The 22094-nt window shown below is 32.7% G+C and overlaps 1 protein-coding gene across 1 annotated transcript in view; it reads right to left on the minus strand.

Annotated features, from left to right (window-relative positions):
• Positions 1-22094, minus strand: part of LOC127702863 (uncharacterized) — a 98230-nt gene that overhangs the window by 39400 nt on the left and 36736 nt on the right. Inside the window, exons 30-49 of the mRNA XM_052207166.1 lie at positions 21613-21855; positions 20892-21122; positions 20114-20308; positions 19350-19577; positions 18749-18961; positions 17727-17948; positions 16818-17021; positions 10296-10526; positions 9591-9803; positions 9151-9378; positions 8541-8753; positions 7762-7989; positions 7028-7240; positions 6093-6320; positions 5025-5225; positions 4280-4507; positions 2572-2784; positions 1523-1753; positions 925-1137; positions 327-551 (exon numbers count right to left, since the gene is read on the minus strand). Coding sequence (XP_052063126.1) covers positions 327-551; positions 925-1137; positions 1523-1753; positions 2572-2784; positions 4280-4507; positions 5025-5225; positions 6093-6320; positions 7028-7240; positions 7762-7989; positions 8541-8753; positions 9151-9378; positions 9591-9803; positions 10296-10526; positions 16818-17021; positions 17727-17948; positions 18749-18961; positions 19350-19577; positions 20114-20308; positions 20892-21122; positions 21613-21855 — 4401 coding nt within the window. The remainder of the gene's footprint in view (positions 1-326; positions 552-924; positions 1138-1522; positions 1754-2571; positions 2785-4279; positions 4508-5024; positions 5226-6092; positions 6321-7027; positions 7241-7761; positions 7990-8540; positions 8754-9150; positions 9379-9590; positions 9804-10295; positions 10527-16817; positions 17022-17726; positions 17949-18748; positions 18962-19349; positions 19578-20113; positions 20309-20891; positions 21123-21612; positions 21856-22094) is intronic.

The following is a 22094-nucleotide window of genomic DNA, read 5'->3' on the forward strand; positions in this document are numbered from 1 at the left end:
AATTTGTTTTCCTTATATCATTTTTTTTTTTAATCCTTATAAACTCAATAAATCTTAGTCTTCAACTGTTTTTACACAAATGTACCATCTGATTTTTCAGTTTACTGTGACTTGTATTTATGAAATAAAGTAAATTATCAGTCCCCTAGATTTTATATCTACTCCTGAAAATGTAGGACTCCAATTTGACTGATTTCACAGTATATTATCAACTTTTTTGTGAAGTAAGAATGAAATGTTTCAATTGCTATGAAACTGCCAAATTATCAGTTAAGTAAATTTGTATCAACAAAGGATTTTTATTTTGCATTTGTTAATCTACTTACTGACACCAACATTAGGAGTACACTGATGAAGACGTGGATTGAAGTAGCCAGAGTCACACTTCTGTACTACTGTCCTCTCCTTGATACAAACTATATAGTCCTTCAACCATGAACGGCCAGGGAACATGTGATGTCCATCTGTCTGACCAATACAGCTAGGGAGACGTTCAGGACATGGTGTACACACAGCTGAAGTACCATCACAAACATTGGCTCTATATTCACCTATTAACGAAGAATCACATCAAGTAATGAAGTTTGAAAGGAAACATCAATATCAGCTGTCTCCTTATATTTCACTGAACTTTAGCAATCAATCTTAACACTTGTAAACTTGGGAATAAAGGTAATTTATTGCTTGCCTAAAGAGAAACTTTCAACAGATTATTTATTACATATATTTACTAGCAAACAAGATAAACAAACATGATAAGGTCACATGATTTCACAGGTATACACAGACTAGAAAACATGTTTAGTAAAGAAGCTTGGAACACCATTTTCCAGGCAGGCAAACAAGGTTGACTGAGGATGCTTTATTCAGTAGACTGATCTAATCAGTTTGACTTTACAAAAACAAAATTGAAAAAAATCGTACATGGAGATTTAGGTTCATGCTTGGCATCACAAGACACTGTCTGGAAGTTCTGACATCTCATAGTTATTGGAGAGAACAGATCTGGATAGGTACATTCCTCAAGGTAACGTCCATATCTAGAGTTGATATCAGAACAGTTGTAATACTGTGCACAGTTAGATGGGTGTGGCTTCAGTGATGTGGGATTTGCTGTACAGAAACTATCTATGTCAGCTGAAATGTAAACATTCATAAACTGTTTATACATTTTTCCAGTTAAAATCATTTATGGAAGGAATTCAAATACACATGCATTTTTAAAATACTATTATGGACTGACTTCTACTAAATATCAAAATTCACCTTGCAAAAATAAAATCATGTATTAGAATCATTCATTTTAGAAACTTTAATGATCTATTGGAATGTCTTTTTATTTTTGTGTCATTGGGTTGCTGTCTCATTGATGTAAACCCCACATCTTCTTTTATTCATATTAAACCTTCAAATAATATAAGAGAAAAACTGCAAAATGTGTTCACTGAAAGTAAAACAAGTTCAATTTTAGTGTAGAATACAGAATACAAGAAAATATTTCAAAATTACAAAATAAACTTACTGGTAGAGATCTGATTGGTACATTGTCTACTATCTGGGTTAAAGAATTGACCCTGTGGACATTGAGTGACAGTAACTGTCCTGTTTCTAAGACAGGTGATATAGTCATGTGACCATAGTTTTCCTGGGAAAGAATTGGCACCATCTGGTTTACCAACACAACTGGGCAGACGGTCAGGGCATGGCACACATGTAAGATCGGTACGGCTGCAAATATTCTTCTGGTATTCACCTATAAATTACAAATATTACAATTAATCAACGTTAGTAAAAAAAAAAAAAATCCAGTAGAAAATCTAAATGGGTTCTGAACTGATAAATAATAGCAACTTCAAAATTCAATTGGAAACAATGTTTTCTTTTGACTTTAATGACTTTTTGAGGATAAAGTAATCACTTTGGGAATCAACAAGATACAATGGAAAACACAACCAATAAACAAAAATATCTACATGATTACTAAGACTTAAACCCAAGTACACTCAACATTATCTATTTTTAAATTTAAATTATTAGTTTCAACATATTTTATTTGTTAAATCTAAGCAAAATGGATGAGACACAAGTAATTCATACTAATTCTGACATTTTTTATATAGATTAGACCGTTGGTTTTCCTGTTTGAATGGTTTTACACTAGTCATTTATGGGGCCCTTTATAGCTTGCTGTTCGATGTGAGCCAAGGCTCCGTGTTGAAGGCCGTACTTTGACCTATAATGGTTTACTTTTACAAATTGTGACTTGGATGGAGAGTTGTCTCATGGCACTCATACCACATCTTCTTATGAAGTCTTCTCATAATACAATATGACTATATGTATAATAATAATTTTATGAGCATGCATGTTAAACAAACACATATATTGGATATTATGCAAACTATAAATAAAAGAAGAAAAGAAAAGAAGAAGCAAGGATTGATGATGATGATGATGTCAATGATGATTATGGTCCATACCAGTATTAATGACAAATATTTCAATTATTCCCTGTTTTATTAAGAAGATGGTGTGTTAATATTAAACATATGTAAAGAAACCATAACATACAAGGAGCCTGAAGTTCTTCTCTGGTTCCACAGTTGACTGTAGTAAACGATTCACAGGCTTTGGTAGATGTAGAGAAAAGGTCAGGGTATGAACATTCTCCTGGCTGACCTACAACCTTTGACATTTGGTCTCTACATCTATAATAACTGGCACAGTTGTCAGGGTCTGGTAACACATCATTAGAATGGACTTTACAATAATCAATTATATCAACTGAAAAAAAATAGAAACTATTCAATTTTACTAACTGACAAAAGAAAACAAATTTTAAATCATGTAAATTTACAACAGGAGTTGAGTAATTGCACGACTGAACCCTTTTTTCAGTAAACAATATATTGATGGCATGAAGACACTGTCAATCAAGCTTGGTTTGTAGAGAGTCATATGAATTTTCACAGTCAATATGCTCTCATTCTAATCAACTCTCATTGAACTTGGTTAATTTAAAAATAAATGGGTAATGTGTCCATGGGACACAGATGATGCCCCCGCTTGCATATCATATAAAGTTATAAAGGGACATACCTGAAGAACGCTAAAAGTGACACTACCCAAATTTGTACTTAATCTGAGTTTTGTGGTAATAAGTATTGTGTATAAGTTTCATAACATTTGGTTGAGGCAAACTTAAGTTAGAGAACGGAAACGAAAAATTCAGCAATTTTTCCATTTGTAAATGGGCATAACTCTAGAACAGTTAAAGTGACACCACCAAAATTCAAATTTGATCTGTATTTTGTGGTGATAAGCATTGTGTATAAGTTTCATAAAATTTGTTTGAGGCTAACTTAAGTTAGAGAACGGAAACGAAAAATTCAGCAATTTTTCCATTTGTAAAGGGACATAACTCTAGAACGGTTAAAGTGATGCCACCAAAATTCAAAAATGATCTGTGTTTTGTGGTATTAAGCACTGTGTATAAGTTTCATAACATTTGGTTGAGGCAAACTAAAGTTAGAGAACGGAAACGAAAAATTCAGCAATTTTTCCATTTGTAAAGGGGCATAACTCTAGAACGGTTAAAGTGATGCCACCAAAATTCAAAATTGATCTGTTTTTTTGTGGTAATTAGCATTTTGTATAAGTTTCATAACATTTGGTTGAGGCAAACTTAAGTTAGAGAATGGAAACCAACTTACGTACGTACGGACAAGGGTAAAACTCAATACCCCCTCCGCTGCGGCAGGGGCAAAAAATCTGTCTTGTAGTTTAAACCTCATATTATTTCTATAGGTCTTATTATAAACCCCTTTAAAATTAGAATGCATTAGGTAGTTAAAATTCAACAAAAGAAGAATGTGTCCATGGGACACAAGACACCCCCGTTGGTAAATATACAGTAAATTCAGCAATTTATCCATCTATAAAGGGACATAACTCTCGAGAACAGTGAAAGTGACCCCACCAAAATTATAACTTGATCTGTGTTTGGTGGAAATTATCATTGTGTACAAATTCCATAACATTTTGTTGAGGCTATCTAATGTAAGAGAATGGAAACCAATTTCGGGACGGACAGACGTATGTACAGATGGACATTAATGCCCCATTCATCACGAAGGGGGCTTAAAAAATGAGTTTGAGGATTTAACTTTTGGAACTGCATTTAAAAAAATCTTAACAATAGTTTATTGAAATAAAGCAGTTGGACTCAAAAAGAAAAGCAATTATCTTTATTTTGAAAAAAACAAAAAAATATAAGTACCTTTAGATACTGTGACGGTACATGCTAAAGTCCTAGGATTGAAATATCCTTGACTACATTTGTCCACAAGAATTGTTCTATTCTTATCACAAACAATGTATTCTATTCCCCACATGTTATATGGATGAGGATTGGACCCATCTCTTAGTCCTGCACAGCTAGGCAATCGTTCTGTACAGGGCTGGCAGTTTATATCTCCTGGAGTGCACAGGTTCTGTTTGTAGTCACCTGAAAATAAACACCTGTTTTAACTTTGTTTTACATATAGTGGTTCTATACTTCTTATCTTAAGTGTTACATTTTTTTTTATTGGAATATATTTTTATTGGAATAAAATAAAGATTTTCCACATGAAAATTTAAGGAACAAAAGGTAATTAAAATGGCCATGTTTCCTCATTGCTCTTATTGTTCAAATGAAAATATACAGAACAGATATTCTCAAGACAAAATCATACAAAATATGCAGATATTAACCTTATATCAAAAGCGTTCCAGGACATGATATTTGAAAGTCTTCAATAATGAGTAAAACTCCATAATCAAAATTACAACTAATAAACATGGGAGGGATAATAAAATGTAGTAATTTGTACAAATTCCAATTATTGTGGTGTAATAAATTGAAGATTTCTATCTCTTTGGAAGACAGGTGTCAAGAGTACATTTCAGAATTGTATTCGCCTTGCAATTTTTTTTATATACTTTAATATGTGAACAGTATATGTGCTTTTTAAGATACTTACATGGCTTTTGTGGCTCTGGTCTTTTTCCACAGGTAACTGATTTAAACGACTCACATGTTTTAGTGACAGGGGAATATAGATTTGGGTATTTACATTCAACAAGATAATGTCCAGTTCTAGAACAGTTGATGTACATGGCACAGCTATCTGTGTATTCCTGTATCACTGTTGGATTAGCTCTACAAAACTCATCTATGTTCTCTGGAAAGTATACAATTAAACAGCTATCACATCCTATCAATAAGTAATTGTAAATCCAAAAGCCTATGCTTGGAGAGTGTTTTGCTCTCAGCACCTAAGGGCACCATTGAAACAATGTTTTGAAAGGTAATTTTCCATCCTACATTTTCAATCTTACTTTAAACATACATGAAATATTTGCAACTGGACACTCAGCAAACAACACTCAATGCATAAATAACTAAATTTCCCCTAATCTATATTCAAAATCATAAGAAATAAACACTCCCAGTAACAAAACTCATCTATGTTCTCTGGAAAATATACAATTAAACAGCTATCACATCCTATCAATTAGGAATGGTAAATCCAAAAGCCTATGCATGGAGAGTGTTTTGCTCTCAGCACCTAAGGGCACACTTGAAACAATGTTTTGAAAGGAAAAGTTTGGACACTCAGCAAACAACACTCAATGCATAAATAACTAAATAAACACTCCCAGTAGCTCCTGGAATTAGAATATCATGAACAGTAAGCCAAACCCAAAAGTAACTCCCAATCTGGTATACTTTATTGAAGGATTCAACTTCGGATTTCTCAAATGGTTCTTTTTAGCAAATTTGGATAGCTTTTACACATTGTCTGGTCATTCATGAATCATAATTAGCAGGGGAAAGTTGATGATAATTGGAATTCAACAGAATTTCACAGTAGTATTTCTCATTGAGAATAGAACATTAAATCCACACTCTAAGGTATGCTACATAGCTGTAATAATTTAAAAATAAATTTGATCTAAAGCAACTCAATGCAAGATGTAAGTTTGTCTGAAGGTCCTATTATTGACTTGTGAATAAGATTGTAACATTTGGCCTACAAAAAACTTACTGATATTTCTAGTGCTGATACACTGCCTGTTATGAGGATCGAAAACCTGGTATTTTGGACAGTGTATTACTGCAACTGTCCTATTCTGTTGACAATGGATGTAAAGATCTGTCCATAACTTTCCAGTAAATGCTTGCTGTCCATCCTGTTTACCGATACAACTAGGGAGGCGAGATGAGCAAGGTTGACAAGTGGGATCATTATCACACAGGTTTTGTGTGTACTCACCTAAAATCAAACATTTGGTTTTAGGAACTTATCTGACAATCTTATTCAATGTTTTCAATAAATGATTTCTTCAAGTTTCATGATAGAAAATATCAAAATTGAAATAAATCATTTTTGTCTATTAAACAACAATTAAATCAAGATAGAAACTACTATAATTTATGTTTAAAGTTCATGATTTAACCTTCAGCTTAAAAAAACATAGGTCAAAAAGAAGCAAAACATTTAAAAATATTTAACTCTTATAATTTCTTATTATTACTAAGGTTCATTAAGAATCTAAAAATCCTCTAAGGACACCTTCTTTTACAATTTGACATTTTCATATGTTTTTTCATATGCTACAGTACAGTACAATTTTTTTGGCTTAATTTTTTTTATTGGGCCTAAACCAACATAAATTCTCACACAGTAAATAACTCTTGCAAATTCTGACATGACGCCTTTCATAGGTGATGGTGCGGTATGGGCTTTGCTCATTGTTGAAGGAAGTACGGTGACCTATAGTTGTTAATTTCTGTGTCATTTGGTCTCTTGTGGAGAGTTGTCCTATTGGCAATCATACCACATCTTTTTTTTATATATATGAGAGACAACTTTGAAATACTGTAATAAGGGAAAAGAGTAGTTTATTTTAGCATCAACTTATTTTCAATGAGATTTCATTCTGAAACAAACAACATATACAAGCAGAGTATATAACTTACAAGGTGCTTGATGTTCTGGTCTATCTTTACATGATACAGATGTAAACCTCTCACACTGATTAGTAACTGCAGAGAACATATCTGGATAGGGACATTCCATTACATTTCTACCATATCTTGTCAATCCTACAGAACAGTTGTAATACTGGTTACAGTTATCTCCCTTTGGTAAAACGGCAGTAGGGTGAGCTTTGCAATATTCTGGTACTGTGTCTGAAAATAGATATAATAGAAGAATGACTTTATGATCAAAGCAAATGGTTTACAATAAATTTGTGGCTTTTAATTGAAAATATATTGTGGAAAGAGTTTTTTTTTTATTTTGGCTCTAAAGAAAAGTACTAAACAAAAACAATAAAATCAAGTAGAAGAAAAGTTATAAGTGTTGCCCAGTAAATAAAAAGAGGTAAATGCAAGGACAATTTAACTCAATTTAAACATGTTAGAGTTAGACCAAATTATCTCCCTTCATTCACATCTTCTTATTTCTCGAACAAATGGAAATATCTTTCAGCGCTTGAGCTAATATGGCAAAATTACAGAAATACAGATGTGTCGTCGAAATATACTCAAAACATATATTTCTTAGTTGATTTACTTTTGCACTCATCTTCAACAAATGCACTTTTTACATACATCAACTAAAAACAAAAGAAAAAAAAACTTTATTTATATTTTTTCAAGTACAAAATATAACCAAGTTTCTTTTTTTAACCACCATTATCATTACTTACTAGGTCCATGCTGAATTGTACATTTCCTGCTGGTTGGATTGAAGTATCCAGTCTGACATTTACTGACTTCTACTGTCCTGTTTCTGTCACACCTTATATAATCCTCCATCCACTGTCGACCAGGGAAGCTGTGTAAACCATCAGATAAACCTCTACAACTTGGTAACCTACCAGGACATGGTATACAATTCACGTTAGAGGTCAAACACAAGTTCTTTACATATTCACCTGAAATGGAGTAAATAGTTTCATTGAAACAAGTGTATAATAAAAAAATTCCTCTCCAAAAAGTAAAAGTATATAATTTTTTCCAACTATTTCATGTTTCATTGCAGCCTGTTGCTTATAAAGCCTTTCATACTCATTATCAAGTGCATAGTTTTGAACAATAACAATTGAATTTAATCAAGATAACAACAATCAATCAACACATATGAGGTTTTCAATGAAAGATAATGTAACTAACTCATTTTCTCAAGCAATTCATCTACATAATTTTTGCAAATAAAAAAATAATATAAATCATCATAGAAATTTCAAATTTGGGTCTTCTCTGATATGAATACATAAACATATAGAAAATAGTGAAAACATATTGCTGCAATGTAAACTAAAAAGTGCTTAAACATAGAAAAAATATCTATGAAAAAAAAAATTGTTTACAGTATTATCAGAACCAAAATTTCTAAACTAAAGATTTCTTTCTTAATTTCAAACAAAAATATTTTACCACATGAACAATATAACATTTGTTTTACAAAAGTCTGAAGGATACTCACAAGGTGCTTGTGGCTGATATCTGTTTTGACACTGGACATTGTAGAAAGGTTCACACTGTCTATCCGTGATGGAAAATAGATCTGGGTATTTACATTCTGATATTTCCATGGATCTGTGTGTGGCTAAGAAGCTACAGTTGAAATAATGTCCACAATTGGCAGGGTCAGGTAACACAGCATCCAGGTGAGATTGACAGTAGTCAGGGATGTCCACTACAAAAAAAATCATTAGGTGTGCCTTTTTTTGCTTAAACAACTGATTTCAGTTTGTTTTTTTTTAAATCTAATAGTGATAACTATAGAACATTGAAAAACAAATTTAAAAAAAAGTAATTAATTCATGATAGCATATATAGTATTTTTTTCAAAAAGAAGAAATCTGTGAGCAGAGCTCAAAGTCATACCCCTGGACTTTTCCATACCAACAAAAAAGGATACTTTTAAATAAAAAATTGAATAGTAGGTGGACAAATTCATAATATTATGAAGATTTTCATTGAAATCTAATCACTGGTTTCTGGAAGAGATGCAGATACATTTTTTACAACAAGCTGAAGAACTAATGAACAAACAGACATCGCACTGTTTTTAAAAATTATAAAGAAAGTACCTCTGTCTACTGTTTTCATACAGAGGTGTTGTCTTGGATGGAAATATCCATCTGGACATTTTTCCACAGAAATGGTTCTATTCCTGAAACATCTGATATAGGAGTCAGTCCATAGCTTTCCAGGGAAATAGTTCACTCCATCAGGTAGTCCTACACAGCTGGGTAGTCGTGAGGAACATGGCTTACAGTTGGCATCATTAGGTTTACAAAGATTCTGCTCATATTCACCTGAAGGAAGAAATTGTTCTTTCAATCCATACTTGCTGAAAATGAATATTCACTGCCTAACAATTCAAGATTCCAAGTATGAGTCAGGTAAGCAGTGACATATTTGGAAAAATATTTGTAAAAAAGAGTAGTGTTTTGAAAATGTATATTTCAAAGAATATATTGGAAATCTACCATTAATCTAAAAGTGAGAAAATACAGAGGTTACTCACAAGGTGCTAATGGTTCCTGTAGAGGTATACAGTTGACTGTAGAAAAATTTTCACATTTGAATGTGACTCTGGAGAAGAGATCAGGATAGGTACACTCCTTTATATAGTCCCCATACGGTGAAGATTTGGTAGAACAGTCTATATATTTGGCACAATTTGTAGGATGTCGTTTCTTAGTTGTTGGGTTGGCTGCACAATAACTCTGCAGGTTTCCTGCAAATAAATATACGATACAATTGATTAACATCAAAACTGAAATAAAATGACCCCCAAAAAATTTCTGTCTTTACTTATAAGGTTAATACCAGAGAATTGCAATCAATGTTCTTAATTGCATTTAATTGAATATATTACATTAGCAGTTGAACCAATCTGTTCTTTTATAAAGATCAAATAGTTTGTATTTCTAAACTTCTGCTCAAATTGAGGATCTGAAGAACCATTTTTCAGCTAATGTCATCACTGTTTGCAAATAAGCACAACTCAAATTGATGTGAATCAAACACACATTAATGCATCAATATTGTGAACCATTTAAAAAATGAAACAAAACACCCTGTCTTCATGTCAGAAGGACTTTATATCAAAGTTATTAAAGCATAAAAGTCAAACTGAACTTTCATTGTCATATAGCTGTCAAAATGCAATTTACAGGAAGGAAATTCAAAAGTTCCAATTAATGGACTCTAGTTAATTGACTTGTACCTTGTTCAATCCTGTTAACACACTGGAGTCTACTGGGGTCAAACACTGACCCTGATGGACAATGTCTAATGGCTATAGTTCTATTGGTCAGACAAGTAATGTACAGGTCAGTCCACTGATGTGCTGGGAATGGACGATCACCGTCAGGTATACCCACACAGCTAGGTAGTCTTGAGGGACAGGGCTGACAATTAGGGTCATTAGCAGAACACAGATTCTGGTTGTATTCACCTAAATAAATCAAATCAGATGATTATAACAAATACTCTCGATACCTCGAAACTGTCTGGACAGTGATCAAATTAAGATTATATATCATAACCCGGGCTTGACTCGGGTTAATAGTGAACCTTTTATTATGTGCCAGCCACACGCCTATTTTACAGTTGAGTGATTTTTTGTATGTCCAGGTAGTATATAAGGCCAGGTGACCTGAGTAGTATCCTCTTTTATTTCAAGGCCGCACGCATTTAAGTACGTATCAAGCAGACCCTGTTTGATCGATACACGTGTCTATACTATAGATTTTCAAATGGCAAGGTCTCGTAGACCATCTTCTTCAGAATCTGAAGATGAAAGAAACTATGAGGTGATTATGAAGCTTTTTGCTTCCGAGGATGAGTTTGACGCAAGTTTCTCCGGGTTTTCTGAAAATATAAGTGTGAATCACGCTTCAAATACACCGGAGTGCATTCAGGTTTTAGATAAACCGGATATAGATTCTATTTCACAAACTGTGAGTACAAACGTAAAAACTAATAAGAAAACAGTGGTTGTGCCTACAGAAAAAGGACCGGGAAAAGGTCCAGGCAAAAATAAGAAAGGCAAAGCACCTTTGAAAAGAAGTATTCAAATTACGCAGGACGAACCGTCCGCTAGCTGTAGTAAGCCAAAGGCTCCCAGAAAAACTTCTAAAAGTAAACAAGCTCAAGCCGAGCAAAATAAGTCACTGAAACAATTATTTGCTGACTTATCTAGTAATATTGTGTCTGCAATAAATGTCAATAGTAGTGGTACTGCAGGTCCAAGTAGTGACTCCCATAGTTTTATACAGGAACTTGAAGATAATGACATTAATGAGGTCGAAAATGACCAAAATGTTTTCAATTTGTTTGAAACTGATGATTTGTCTGAACATGAGAGTAATGTTGATCCCACACAACTTGTCGTTGAAAGTGAAGACGAGGAGTTTGATTATGAAATGCCAAAAATTTTTGAGGACCATGAACGGTTTGATTCTGAGGTCAGCCCTTCGATAGCATCAGTCATAGAAAAAATTTGTAAGAAAAAGTCGGATGTTACATCTTTGACTAAGGATAGCAAGATACCTAGCAATTGTAAAGCTTTAGTACCACCACCTGTCAACCCAGAAATTTGGCAATTTTTAGCCCGTAGAGCTAAGACTGAGGATTTGATTTCTCAGAATATTCAAAAGCTAACAGGGGCAGGCATGGTCCCTTTGATTAAGGTGGCGGAATTATTACGAGGGAAAAATCCTTGTATTAAGACAATGAGAGAGTTAATTTCAAGAGCTATTTCTATACAGTGTAATTTGCATTTTGAGCTATCTATTAAAAGGAGAATGAATTTGAAGCCTCATATTGAACGTAAATTCCATCAACTGTGTAACAGAAATGAGGTCGTGGGTGAAAAACTCTTTGGAGATGATATTAGTAAAAGACTTCGGGAGATTAATGATGCACAAAAGATAAACAAAACTTTCAGTTCAAAAAACTACAGAGGCCGATCCTATCGGCGAGGGTACCGGTTTGGTATGTCAAACCCAAGAGGCATTTTCAGAGGGCAGAGCCGCTACCCAAGAGGGTCATACAGGCAACCCATGATGAATTCTCAATACAGAAGAAAAAATTGAAGGTTGGTATTACATGTAAACATGTTGAAAAAGTTGGCTTAAACATTGGTAAATTAAAATATCATATTAGAAATTGGAAAAAATTAACATCAGATAGTTGGGTATTAGAAACAATTACTGGTTACAAAATAGAATTTGATGAGATACCAGTTCAGAAAATAATTCCAAGACCTATAAAATTTAATAAAAATGAGGAAAGATTAGTTGATACTGAGGTATCTGATATGTTAAAAAAGGGAGCAATTAAAATTTCACACCATGAGAAAGGTGAATTTATTTCAAATCTCTTTCTTGTAAAAAAGAAAAATGGAACATTTAGACCAGTTATTAACCTGAAAAAATTAAACAGTTATATTCAGTATTATCATTTTAAACAAGAAACTCTTGAAGTTATTTTGAAAAGCATCTCTAGAAATGCATTTTTTACAAGCCTGGATTTGTCCGAGGCATATTGGTCTGTAGCGATACACGAAGACAGTAAAAAGTATTTGAAATTTATGTGGAACAACAAATTATATAATTTTGAATGTCTCCCATTCGGAATAGCTTCGGCTCCAAGAATATTTACAAAAATCATGAAAGTGGTATTTTCACATGTGAGACAGTTAGGCATTAGTTCTTTCTTTTATATTGATGATTCCCTATTACAAGCACTTTGTTTCGAACAAGCAAAAAGAAACACACATTTTGTAAATGATTTAATAGAATCACTAGGTTTTTCAATAAATATAGAGAAATCAAATTTTATACCTTCACAAAGAACAATGTTTCTGGGATTCATTATTGATTCAGTTTTGTTCAAGGTATTTTTACCAGAAGATAAAATACAAAAAATTATAGAAATTTCATACAAAGTGTTTGAAAGGAAGATTACACAAATTCGTACGGTTGCCCAATTAATTGGGTTATATTCTTCATCTTATCATGCAATTACACTTGCACATTTACAGCATAGATATTTGGACATTGACAAAACAAAAGCTTTACAAAAATCTTTTAAAAATTTTAATGCTCATATGTCTTTGTCGGTGGAGAGTAAAAATGAGATTTTATGGTGGATTCAAAATATTAAAAAAGAAAATGGTTGTCCAATTCGACAAGAGCCTCCAAAAGTTTATTTACAAACTGATGCGTCGTTGATAGGTTGGGGTGCAGTATTTGAGAAAGATTGTACCCAAGGTAGATGGAATATAGATGAATGTCAGAATCATATTAATGTGTTAGAATTAAAAGCAATAATTTTGGCATTGCAGGCTCTTTGTAGATCTGTTAAAGATTGTCATATTTGTGTTAGAACAGACAGCGCAGTAGCGGTTGCATACATCAATAATCAAGGGGGATCAATATTATCGCTTTTAAAACTTGCAAAAGAAATTTGGTTTTGGAGTACTGAAAGAAAAGTATTTATATCTGCGGTACATATCCCAGGAAAACAAAATATACAACCAGATAATTTATCTAGACAATTTAATGATTCTTCAGAGTGGAAACTAAATAGTTCAGTTTTTGAAAAAGTGACTTTAAGTTTATTTAACCCAGAGATTGATTTGTTTGCGTCTCGTTTAAACAAACAACTGCCAAAGTATGTTAGTTGGTTTCCTGATCCAGAAGCTTATGCTTCAGATGCATTTTCTCTCTCTTGGAGTAATTTATTACCATATATTTTTGCTCCTTTCAGTCAGTTGCCAAGAGTCCTACAGAAAATAGAAGAGGACAAGGTAAGGAAGGCATTAATTATAGCTCCTGTTTGGACCACACAAACATGGTTTCCAAAATTATTAGAATTATTAATTTCTACTCCACTAAAATTACCAAATTGGTCAGATCTATTAACTTTGGCTCACAATGGTCAAAGACATTCAATGAACAAACGAAGATTATTCCTTATCGCTTGTATTGTATCCGGCGATATCTCATTGATAAAGGCTTTTCAAAAAGAGCTGTTAGAATTCTCTCCGAATCATGGAGAGATTCAACCAATAAACAGTATGAATATGCTTGGAGGAAGTGGATTTTGTGGTGTAGTAAAGAACAAATTAATTCCACTTCTCCATCTGTGATACAAATTTTGAATTATCTATCTTTTTTGTATGAAAACAAAAAATCTTACAGCTGTATTAATTCTCATAAATCAGCTATTTGTCAGACTCTGACATTAATGGGTATGGCTGAATTAGCAAAAGATAAACACATAACTAGATTTATGAAAGGCATTTTTAATTTAAGGCCGTCTTTACCTAGATATACATTTACATGGAATGTTGGTACAGTTTTGAAGTACTTATCACAATTATATCCAAATGAGAATTTATCTCTAAAAATGTTAACTCTGAAATGCATTGCTTTATTTGCATTGTCATCAGCTCAAAGATCACAAACACTTGTTAATTTAGATCTGAGATTTGTATCTGTAACAGACAATTCTTTGATTTTTAAGATACCAGTTTTACTAAAAACAACTAAACCAAACAAATCTAATTTGGATGTTATCATACATAAATATCAAAAACAGGATATTTGTCCTGTTAGATGTATTAAACATTATATTTTACGGACAAAGGATGTTCGAAAAAGTAAAAATTTATTCATTTCTTTTAGAACATTCAAACGTGTTACAACTTCAACTATTGCTCGTTGGTTGAAAATAGTGTTAGGTAATGCAGGAATTGATATAAACAAATTTAAGGCACACTCATATCGTAGTGCTTCAACTTCAGCTGCTAAACAAGCTGGAATTTCACTGAATGATATATTAAAAACTGCTAACTGGAGGTCAGCTTACACTTTTCAAAAGTTTTATTTTAAAGATATTGAAACTCCATTGCCATCATATACTGAAACAGTATTTAATTCTTATTTATAGCTAGTGGTTTACAGGAACTGTATGGTGGACCAGGAGGATCAGCTATGGTTTTTCTACGTACATGTTATGATGTATCTAGCATTTCTGCGAGATGAATGGTTTTTGGACATTCCATTTGGTTTTTTGCAACAGGAGTTTGCTGACATTTGGAGTTGAATCGAACAGTTTTAGTCAATAGCATTAAATTTCGAGAACGTTTGAGAAGAAGCATAGAGAAAATGTGATAATTTAAGAATAATGAGAAAACAACAGTGTTATTTTGTTATATTTGTTACATGTGAGAGGCATTTTAAAGTGAACTTTATAGAGTATTAATTGTTTTCTGAAGATTGTAACAGATTTTTGTTTTTGAACATAATAAAAGTTATTATGAAGCTTATGTCTTTATTCCACAAAACAAAGAAATATTCTATTATTTCATGATAGTCATTGCAATTCTGGGTAGTTTTGGAGTAATGTTATGGAGACAAAATGTGATAATTTATGATCTACTACATGTACATATTATGTAGAGTGGTAGTTAGGTTTTCTACTAGAGGATGTTTTATATTTGGTATTAATAGAGACTGTTTATGATTTTGGTATGAAAACAGAAACATCTAACACATGGAATAAAAAGATAGTAGATAGACATATTGGTGATTGTGTATTCTCTTTCGTACAAGTGATATACATGAATGGAGACAGATGAATTTTCTTTTTATCTGCAGTTAAATATTTTGATATGATTTAGGCTCATACATATATACTTGTTAAAGTATGAGAGACCAATTGTTTGGTTATGGTGATTGATGTTCTTGTTGTTCTTGTTGGTATTTGCATTTTTGGCTGTAAAGAGTTCACTATTAACCCGAGTCAAGCCCGGGTTATGATATATAATGGACCATCATCCAAACATCTGTGATGTGATGGATGAAGGTCATTATATGAGGAAGCCAAGGGCTTCCGAGGGTTAATAGTACCCTCCCTAGTGAAAACCCATTCCCGATGAGGTTTGATATAAATGCAAATACTGGTCGTGTTACTACCCATTTACACTGGAGATTTTACTGTTTGCCTCAAAATAAAAGAGGATACTACTCAGGTCACCTGGCCTTATATACTACCTGGACATACAAAAAATCACTCAACTGTAAAATAGGCGTGTGGCTGGCACATAATAAAAGGTTCACTATTAACCCTCGGAAGCCCTTGGCTTCCTCATATAATGACCTTCATCCATCACATCACAGATGTTTGGATGATGGTCCATTTTGACACATGTTAGAAGTCTCCAAAAAAGGAAAAATTTTAAATTATTTATTATACTTTCTGACTGATTAAATTCAGGTCAACCTAAATTTGACTAATAAAAATCTTACTAAAAAGAGTAAATTAATATAAATTGCAGAATTTTGAGTCAACCAAGTGATCTGACTGTATTGCCATAAAACCAAACTTAATAAACCAATAAGTTGGCATGGCTGACATGAAAATAATGTATTTTTACAATATTATCAATATCCCTATATATATATGTAATGATTAAATGAGATGAATATCAATTAACTGTCATATGATAAAAGGAGAAAAATTGAAATGTTTCTCGGTTTTTATTTTCAGAAAACAAAATGTTAGATGCAATAAAGATAATGGATCAGTTATACTTTAACTTTCATGACCGAGTTCACAAACAATATGTATCTTAAACAAGAAAAATTACTTTACAATAGAAAAGGAAAATAAATTGAATAGCAAGATATTCAGTAAAATAGGACATGAATGTTATTAAGAAAGTATATCTCACATGGAGCCTGAGGTTCTGGTCTCTTTCTACAGCCAACCATCTGGAACCTCTCACATCTCTGTGTTATTGTGGAGAACAAGTTAGGATAAGTACATTCCTTCATATACTGTCTGGTAGGGTCAGTACAATTATAGTACTTGGCACAGTTTGTAGGGTCTGGTATAACAGCATCTGTGTTGGCCTTACAGTATTCAGGGACGTCAACTGAAATATTAATAAGTTACGAAAGTCAAACTGCTGAACACAGTCTGTTAAGTCTGGTAAATGTATATCACAATGGTTGGCCTTACGGAAGCATTAATTGATTATGGAAACGCATGTAAAGTATGCAGTGTTTTAAAAGGTAGATAACAGGAAAAACAAGTATTTTTTTTTCTATAAATTTGAAAATAGCATTTTCTGCATTGTATTCTAACAGATTTAAAATAAATTTGAGATAACAAGGTCAAAATTCATACTTTACTAGGGATGTGTTGAACACTCATAGAGATGTTTTTGTGACATCAAATCTTGAAATTGAAACTGGAAACTTTTCAAATACAAATCTGTATTATCATCATGATCATAAGTACCCATTGACTACTTAAAAGAACAAAACTTTATAAGATGATTACAACCTGTTGATATTCAGCAATGTAGTATCGACCAATGTATGAATTAATTAAGTTCTGTATCACTAAATATGATATAAAACTCATTCAGTTCAGGTCACATTAATAAACAAGAAAGACTACATGCATGTTGTCTTAGGTGTCAGAAGTCATGGCATTCTTTCCACTTTGTACAATGGTTATGAATTATATTTTGTAAGTCTGAAATTAAGAAACAACTTTGTTGCATCAATTTTATTCAAACTGCCAAGTAACATTATACAATCAGATGTGGAATACCTCAAAACAGAATGCTTACCAGAGACAACATCAACCATACACACTTGTCTCCTTGGATGGAAGTATCCAGTTGTACATTTCCTGATGTTGGTGGTTCTATTTTTATAACAAGTGACGTATCCTGACTTCCACATCTGAGCAGGGAAGGCATGGTTACCATCAGATAGTCCTACACAGCTCGGTAGTCGGTCAGGACAAGGTTGGCATGATGTTCCAGTACAAAGGTTCTTCTCATATTCACCTTCAAAAATATCAAACAAGTTAACAGTTTTAAGAGCGATGTATTATACCTTCTAGATTAATTGACTTTGGTGAATAGATGTTTTTATGTAATTGCTATTGTAAATTATTTTGAAAACTTAAGTCATATCTTATTCAAATGACATATGAGATTCGATGATAATGCAAAATTCCAGTACCAGAGAATCAAGATTCTCATACCATCTTGGACGCAAAATAATTAGTAAAGATTTTATTGAAATTAGGGGTATGTATAAGTTATTAATATTTATTTATTGAATGCAAATTATATGATTTTTTGTTCCATTTAAATAGAAATAGTTGTATATATTAATTAATTTTATGGTGGTAGCCTTTTCAGACATACAGATCTAGAGAAACCTTTGATTTATTCAAAAACTTATATATATTACTTATTGTTAAGGGATCTTTATGTGATACATGTAATAGATTATTCTGATTTTTACTTTTTCCCATCTAGGTTTCATTTCACACAATAACTGCTTTTCTCCAAAATAACTGACAAAATGAGAGAATTTGTATTGAAACAACAATCCCAGTCTGGCGTTATTTTTACACAATTTTGTAGACAGCATGATGGTTAAAGTACATAATATCAAAATTGAAAAAAAATCCATCATTTTTACAGTCCACTTTTACCATTAGATTTTGAATGAATACACTACACTGTCCTATTCTGTTCAATATACATGTGAAATTAATTACAAACTTTTGCACACATGAGTTCATCACCTATACTTCTATTTTCTTCTGTAACTTAAGCAAGATAAATTTACTTACATGGAGCCTGAGGCTCTGGACGTTTCATACATTTCACTGAGGTAAACATATCACATCTTTGTGTTACAGGCGAGAACAGGTCAGGATAGGTACATTCTGTACTGGTGGTCATAGTAGACAGGTTAACCTTGGTACAGTTGTAATAATGACTACAGTTATCTGGGTCAGGTAAAATGTCTCTTGGGTTGGCTTTACAGTATTCCTTTACATCAACTGAAAATTTTAGAAAACATATAAGCTGAAATTGCAGATTGATTCAAAAAACAAATAGATTCAAGCTTAAATCAGTTATCAGAATATATTGTAAATCATGAATTTTTCACGAGTGTGTAATTTTCTCTATTTTTACTGTAAGCTTATTTCTGCAAACTTAACTCTACACAAATATTCCACTGTCCATCTAAATGCCTTGTACAAAGCAATACAACAGGAACAATGTACATGGTGAAGGTTTAACTGCCCTTCTTAGACTCAAATCATGAACAAAACACAAAGCAAAAAATTACCCAATATACAGGAAATGGACTGAGAAAAGTATATAAATTGACATAAAACTATGAAAAGTTGAACAGTAGAAACCATAAAAGAATAACTATATTACCAGGTTTAACTTCTGTCAGACAAATCTTCTGTACTGGATGGAAGTATCCAGTAGTACAGACTTTAACATCAATGGTTCTATTCTTATAACACTGTATATAATCAGCCTTCCATAACTTTCCAGGGAATATGTTTAGTCCATCAGGTAATCCAATACAACTAGGTTGTCTCTCTAGACATGGTTTACAGTTGGGATCTGATGCTGGGCATTTGTTCTGGTCATATTGACCTATTGATTAACAAGAATAACAATATGAGATGAGCACACAAAAAAATATAATTGTATCAAGGATAAGGCTGGTCATAAATAAAGTCTAAAAGCAAATTCTAAAACAAACATTACTCAAGAATATTGGTGTTTTAACTATATGTTCAATTTTGTTTGCTTTTATGGCAATGCTAGTAATAACTTCAAATCTAACAATCTTACCAGGTTTGTGGTAGGATGCTTTCCCTTGATACAAGAGATCATGGTTTTAATCCCCTCCAAGGGAAACTAATGACTTTAAACTGGTATTTGCTACTGCTTCAGAAAGCATAAAATTTTAGGAGTAAGAGCAAACCGGTTGATTTAGTACAAAGTAATGCATCTTCATATGATATTGGTAGGTAATCATCCTGAATATACATATTTACTTTCTTTTGGATGCTAAGTGCATTTCCCCCCCCCCCCCCCAACAATTTCGACAACATTTCAAGAAATTGAATGTGACATAGATACTACTACAAAAAATATGGCATTTACTTCCTAATATAAATACTTACATGGAGCTTGTGGTTCTGGTCTTTTGTCACATGATACAGATGTGAATTTGTCACATGACAATGATGAGGGGTTATACAGGTCAGGATATTTACATTCCTGATGTTGTGTAGAGGTGCAATTATAATATTTAGCACAGTCATCAGGATCTGGTATCACTGCTGTCCTGTGGGCCTTGCAGTACTCAGGAACATCAACTGTAACATAACAATCAATTACAATAATGTAAAGTCATTTTTTGTGACTTGTCTGTTTTCAGCTGGTAAAAGTTCTTTTACATGTTTTAGCACTGATAAATTTAAACCTAAGCAGAGAATACATGTATATTGTTTTTTGGATTTAATCGCATAAATTTTAGTGACTTTTCTTTAATAGCTTGTAAAAGTTCTTTGATCACTGACAAACTTGCACTTAAAAAGAGAATGCAGGTATATTTTTTGCCAATTTAATCACGTAAATTCTATAATTGAGCAAACCAGTCGTATGTCAGGAGCCTGTTGTTCAGTGGTTGTCGTTTGTTGATGTGGTTCATAGGTGTTTCTCGTTTTTTATATAGATTAGACTATTGGTTTTCCTGTTTGAATTGTTTTACACTAGTCATTTTGGGGCCCTTTATAGCTTGCTGTTCGGTGTGAGCCAACGCTCCGTCTTGAAGGCTGTACTTTGACCAATAATTGTTAACTTTTTATACATTGTGACTTGGATGGAGAGTTGTCTCATTGGCACTCATACCACATCTTCTTATTTATATTATATAAGATTCTAGTTCTAATTAGTTACCTGGAATAACTTTCTTCATACAGCTATTGAGTCTGGGATTGAAATACTCATTATTAGCACAGTTTGTTACATTGACTGTTCTGTTCTTATAACAAACAATAAAACCTGTCATCCAGAGCTGGGAAGGTACTGGATTAGGTCCATCTGATAACCCCACACAACTTGGTAGTCTATCTGGACATCTAGTACAGGACAGATCACCAGGTGAACATAAATGCTGCTGGTATTCACCTAGACACAAAGAAGTAATATACAAATAAGTTTGTTTAGTTTGTGTTTTGACATGTCTTTCAGTCTCAACATAATGACCAATTGTTTTCCATAATAACTATAACAATCATTTGAATCAACTGATATGAAATATTGTGATTGTTATATGCCACTCAAAAAAATTTCTCTTACTTGCTAAATATAATCAAGATCTTAAATATGAACTCATTAAAGACCCTATCAATCTTAAAATTACTAATTAAAACATGATAAAACACACACACACACACACACACACACTTATTATGAATATAAGGAACCTTTTCCCCCTCCAAACTGAGACAAATGTTTTTCAACTTAAGTATGACTTAACCTGAACCATAATCATAGCATCCTTACAATCTAGCAATCATGTGCTTAGAAGGCAATAAAAAAACAGTAAGCTATAAATAATATATCAATAGGAAAGAATAATTAGATTATCTAATCTATACATTCTTACAATACTTACATGGAGCCTGTGGTTCCTTCCTATTTGGACAATTAACAGTTTCAAATCCAGCACACTGCATGGTTGCTAGATCAAACAAATCAGGATATTTACATTCCATGTGATACGTTGATATCTTCAGTGGTGACATTGATCTTTTGGTGCCGTGACCAGGAGACATGGAGCAGTTATAATATCGACCACAATTATCTGGATCAGGCAACACATCACTTGGATTGGCTCCACAATAATCAGGAATATCAACTGAAGTTATATCGAAGGACATGAAATATCTGAACCACAGAAGAAATTTGACCTCAAACTAAACATTAAACAGATTCAACCTTTACAACATATTCCAGCAACTAGAATATATTCAGTCTGTTAAATAGTAGGCTTTTACAAAGGCTAGGAGGAAGATACAATGTAATGATTACATTAAATGATACTAGCCATTTGTTTTTCGAATTTGAATTGTTTCACATTTAGTTATCCCAGACCAT

This window comes from Mytilus californianus, unplaced genomic scaffold (genome assembly GCF_021869535.1).
Source record: "Mytilus californianus isolate M0D057914Y unplaced genomic scaffold, xbMytCali1.0.p SCAF_5, whole genome shotgun sequence".
NCBI lineage: Eukaryota > Metazoa > Mollusca > Bivalvia > Mytilida > Mytilidae > Mytilus > Mytilus californianus.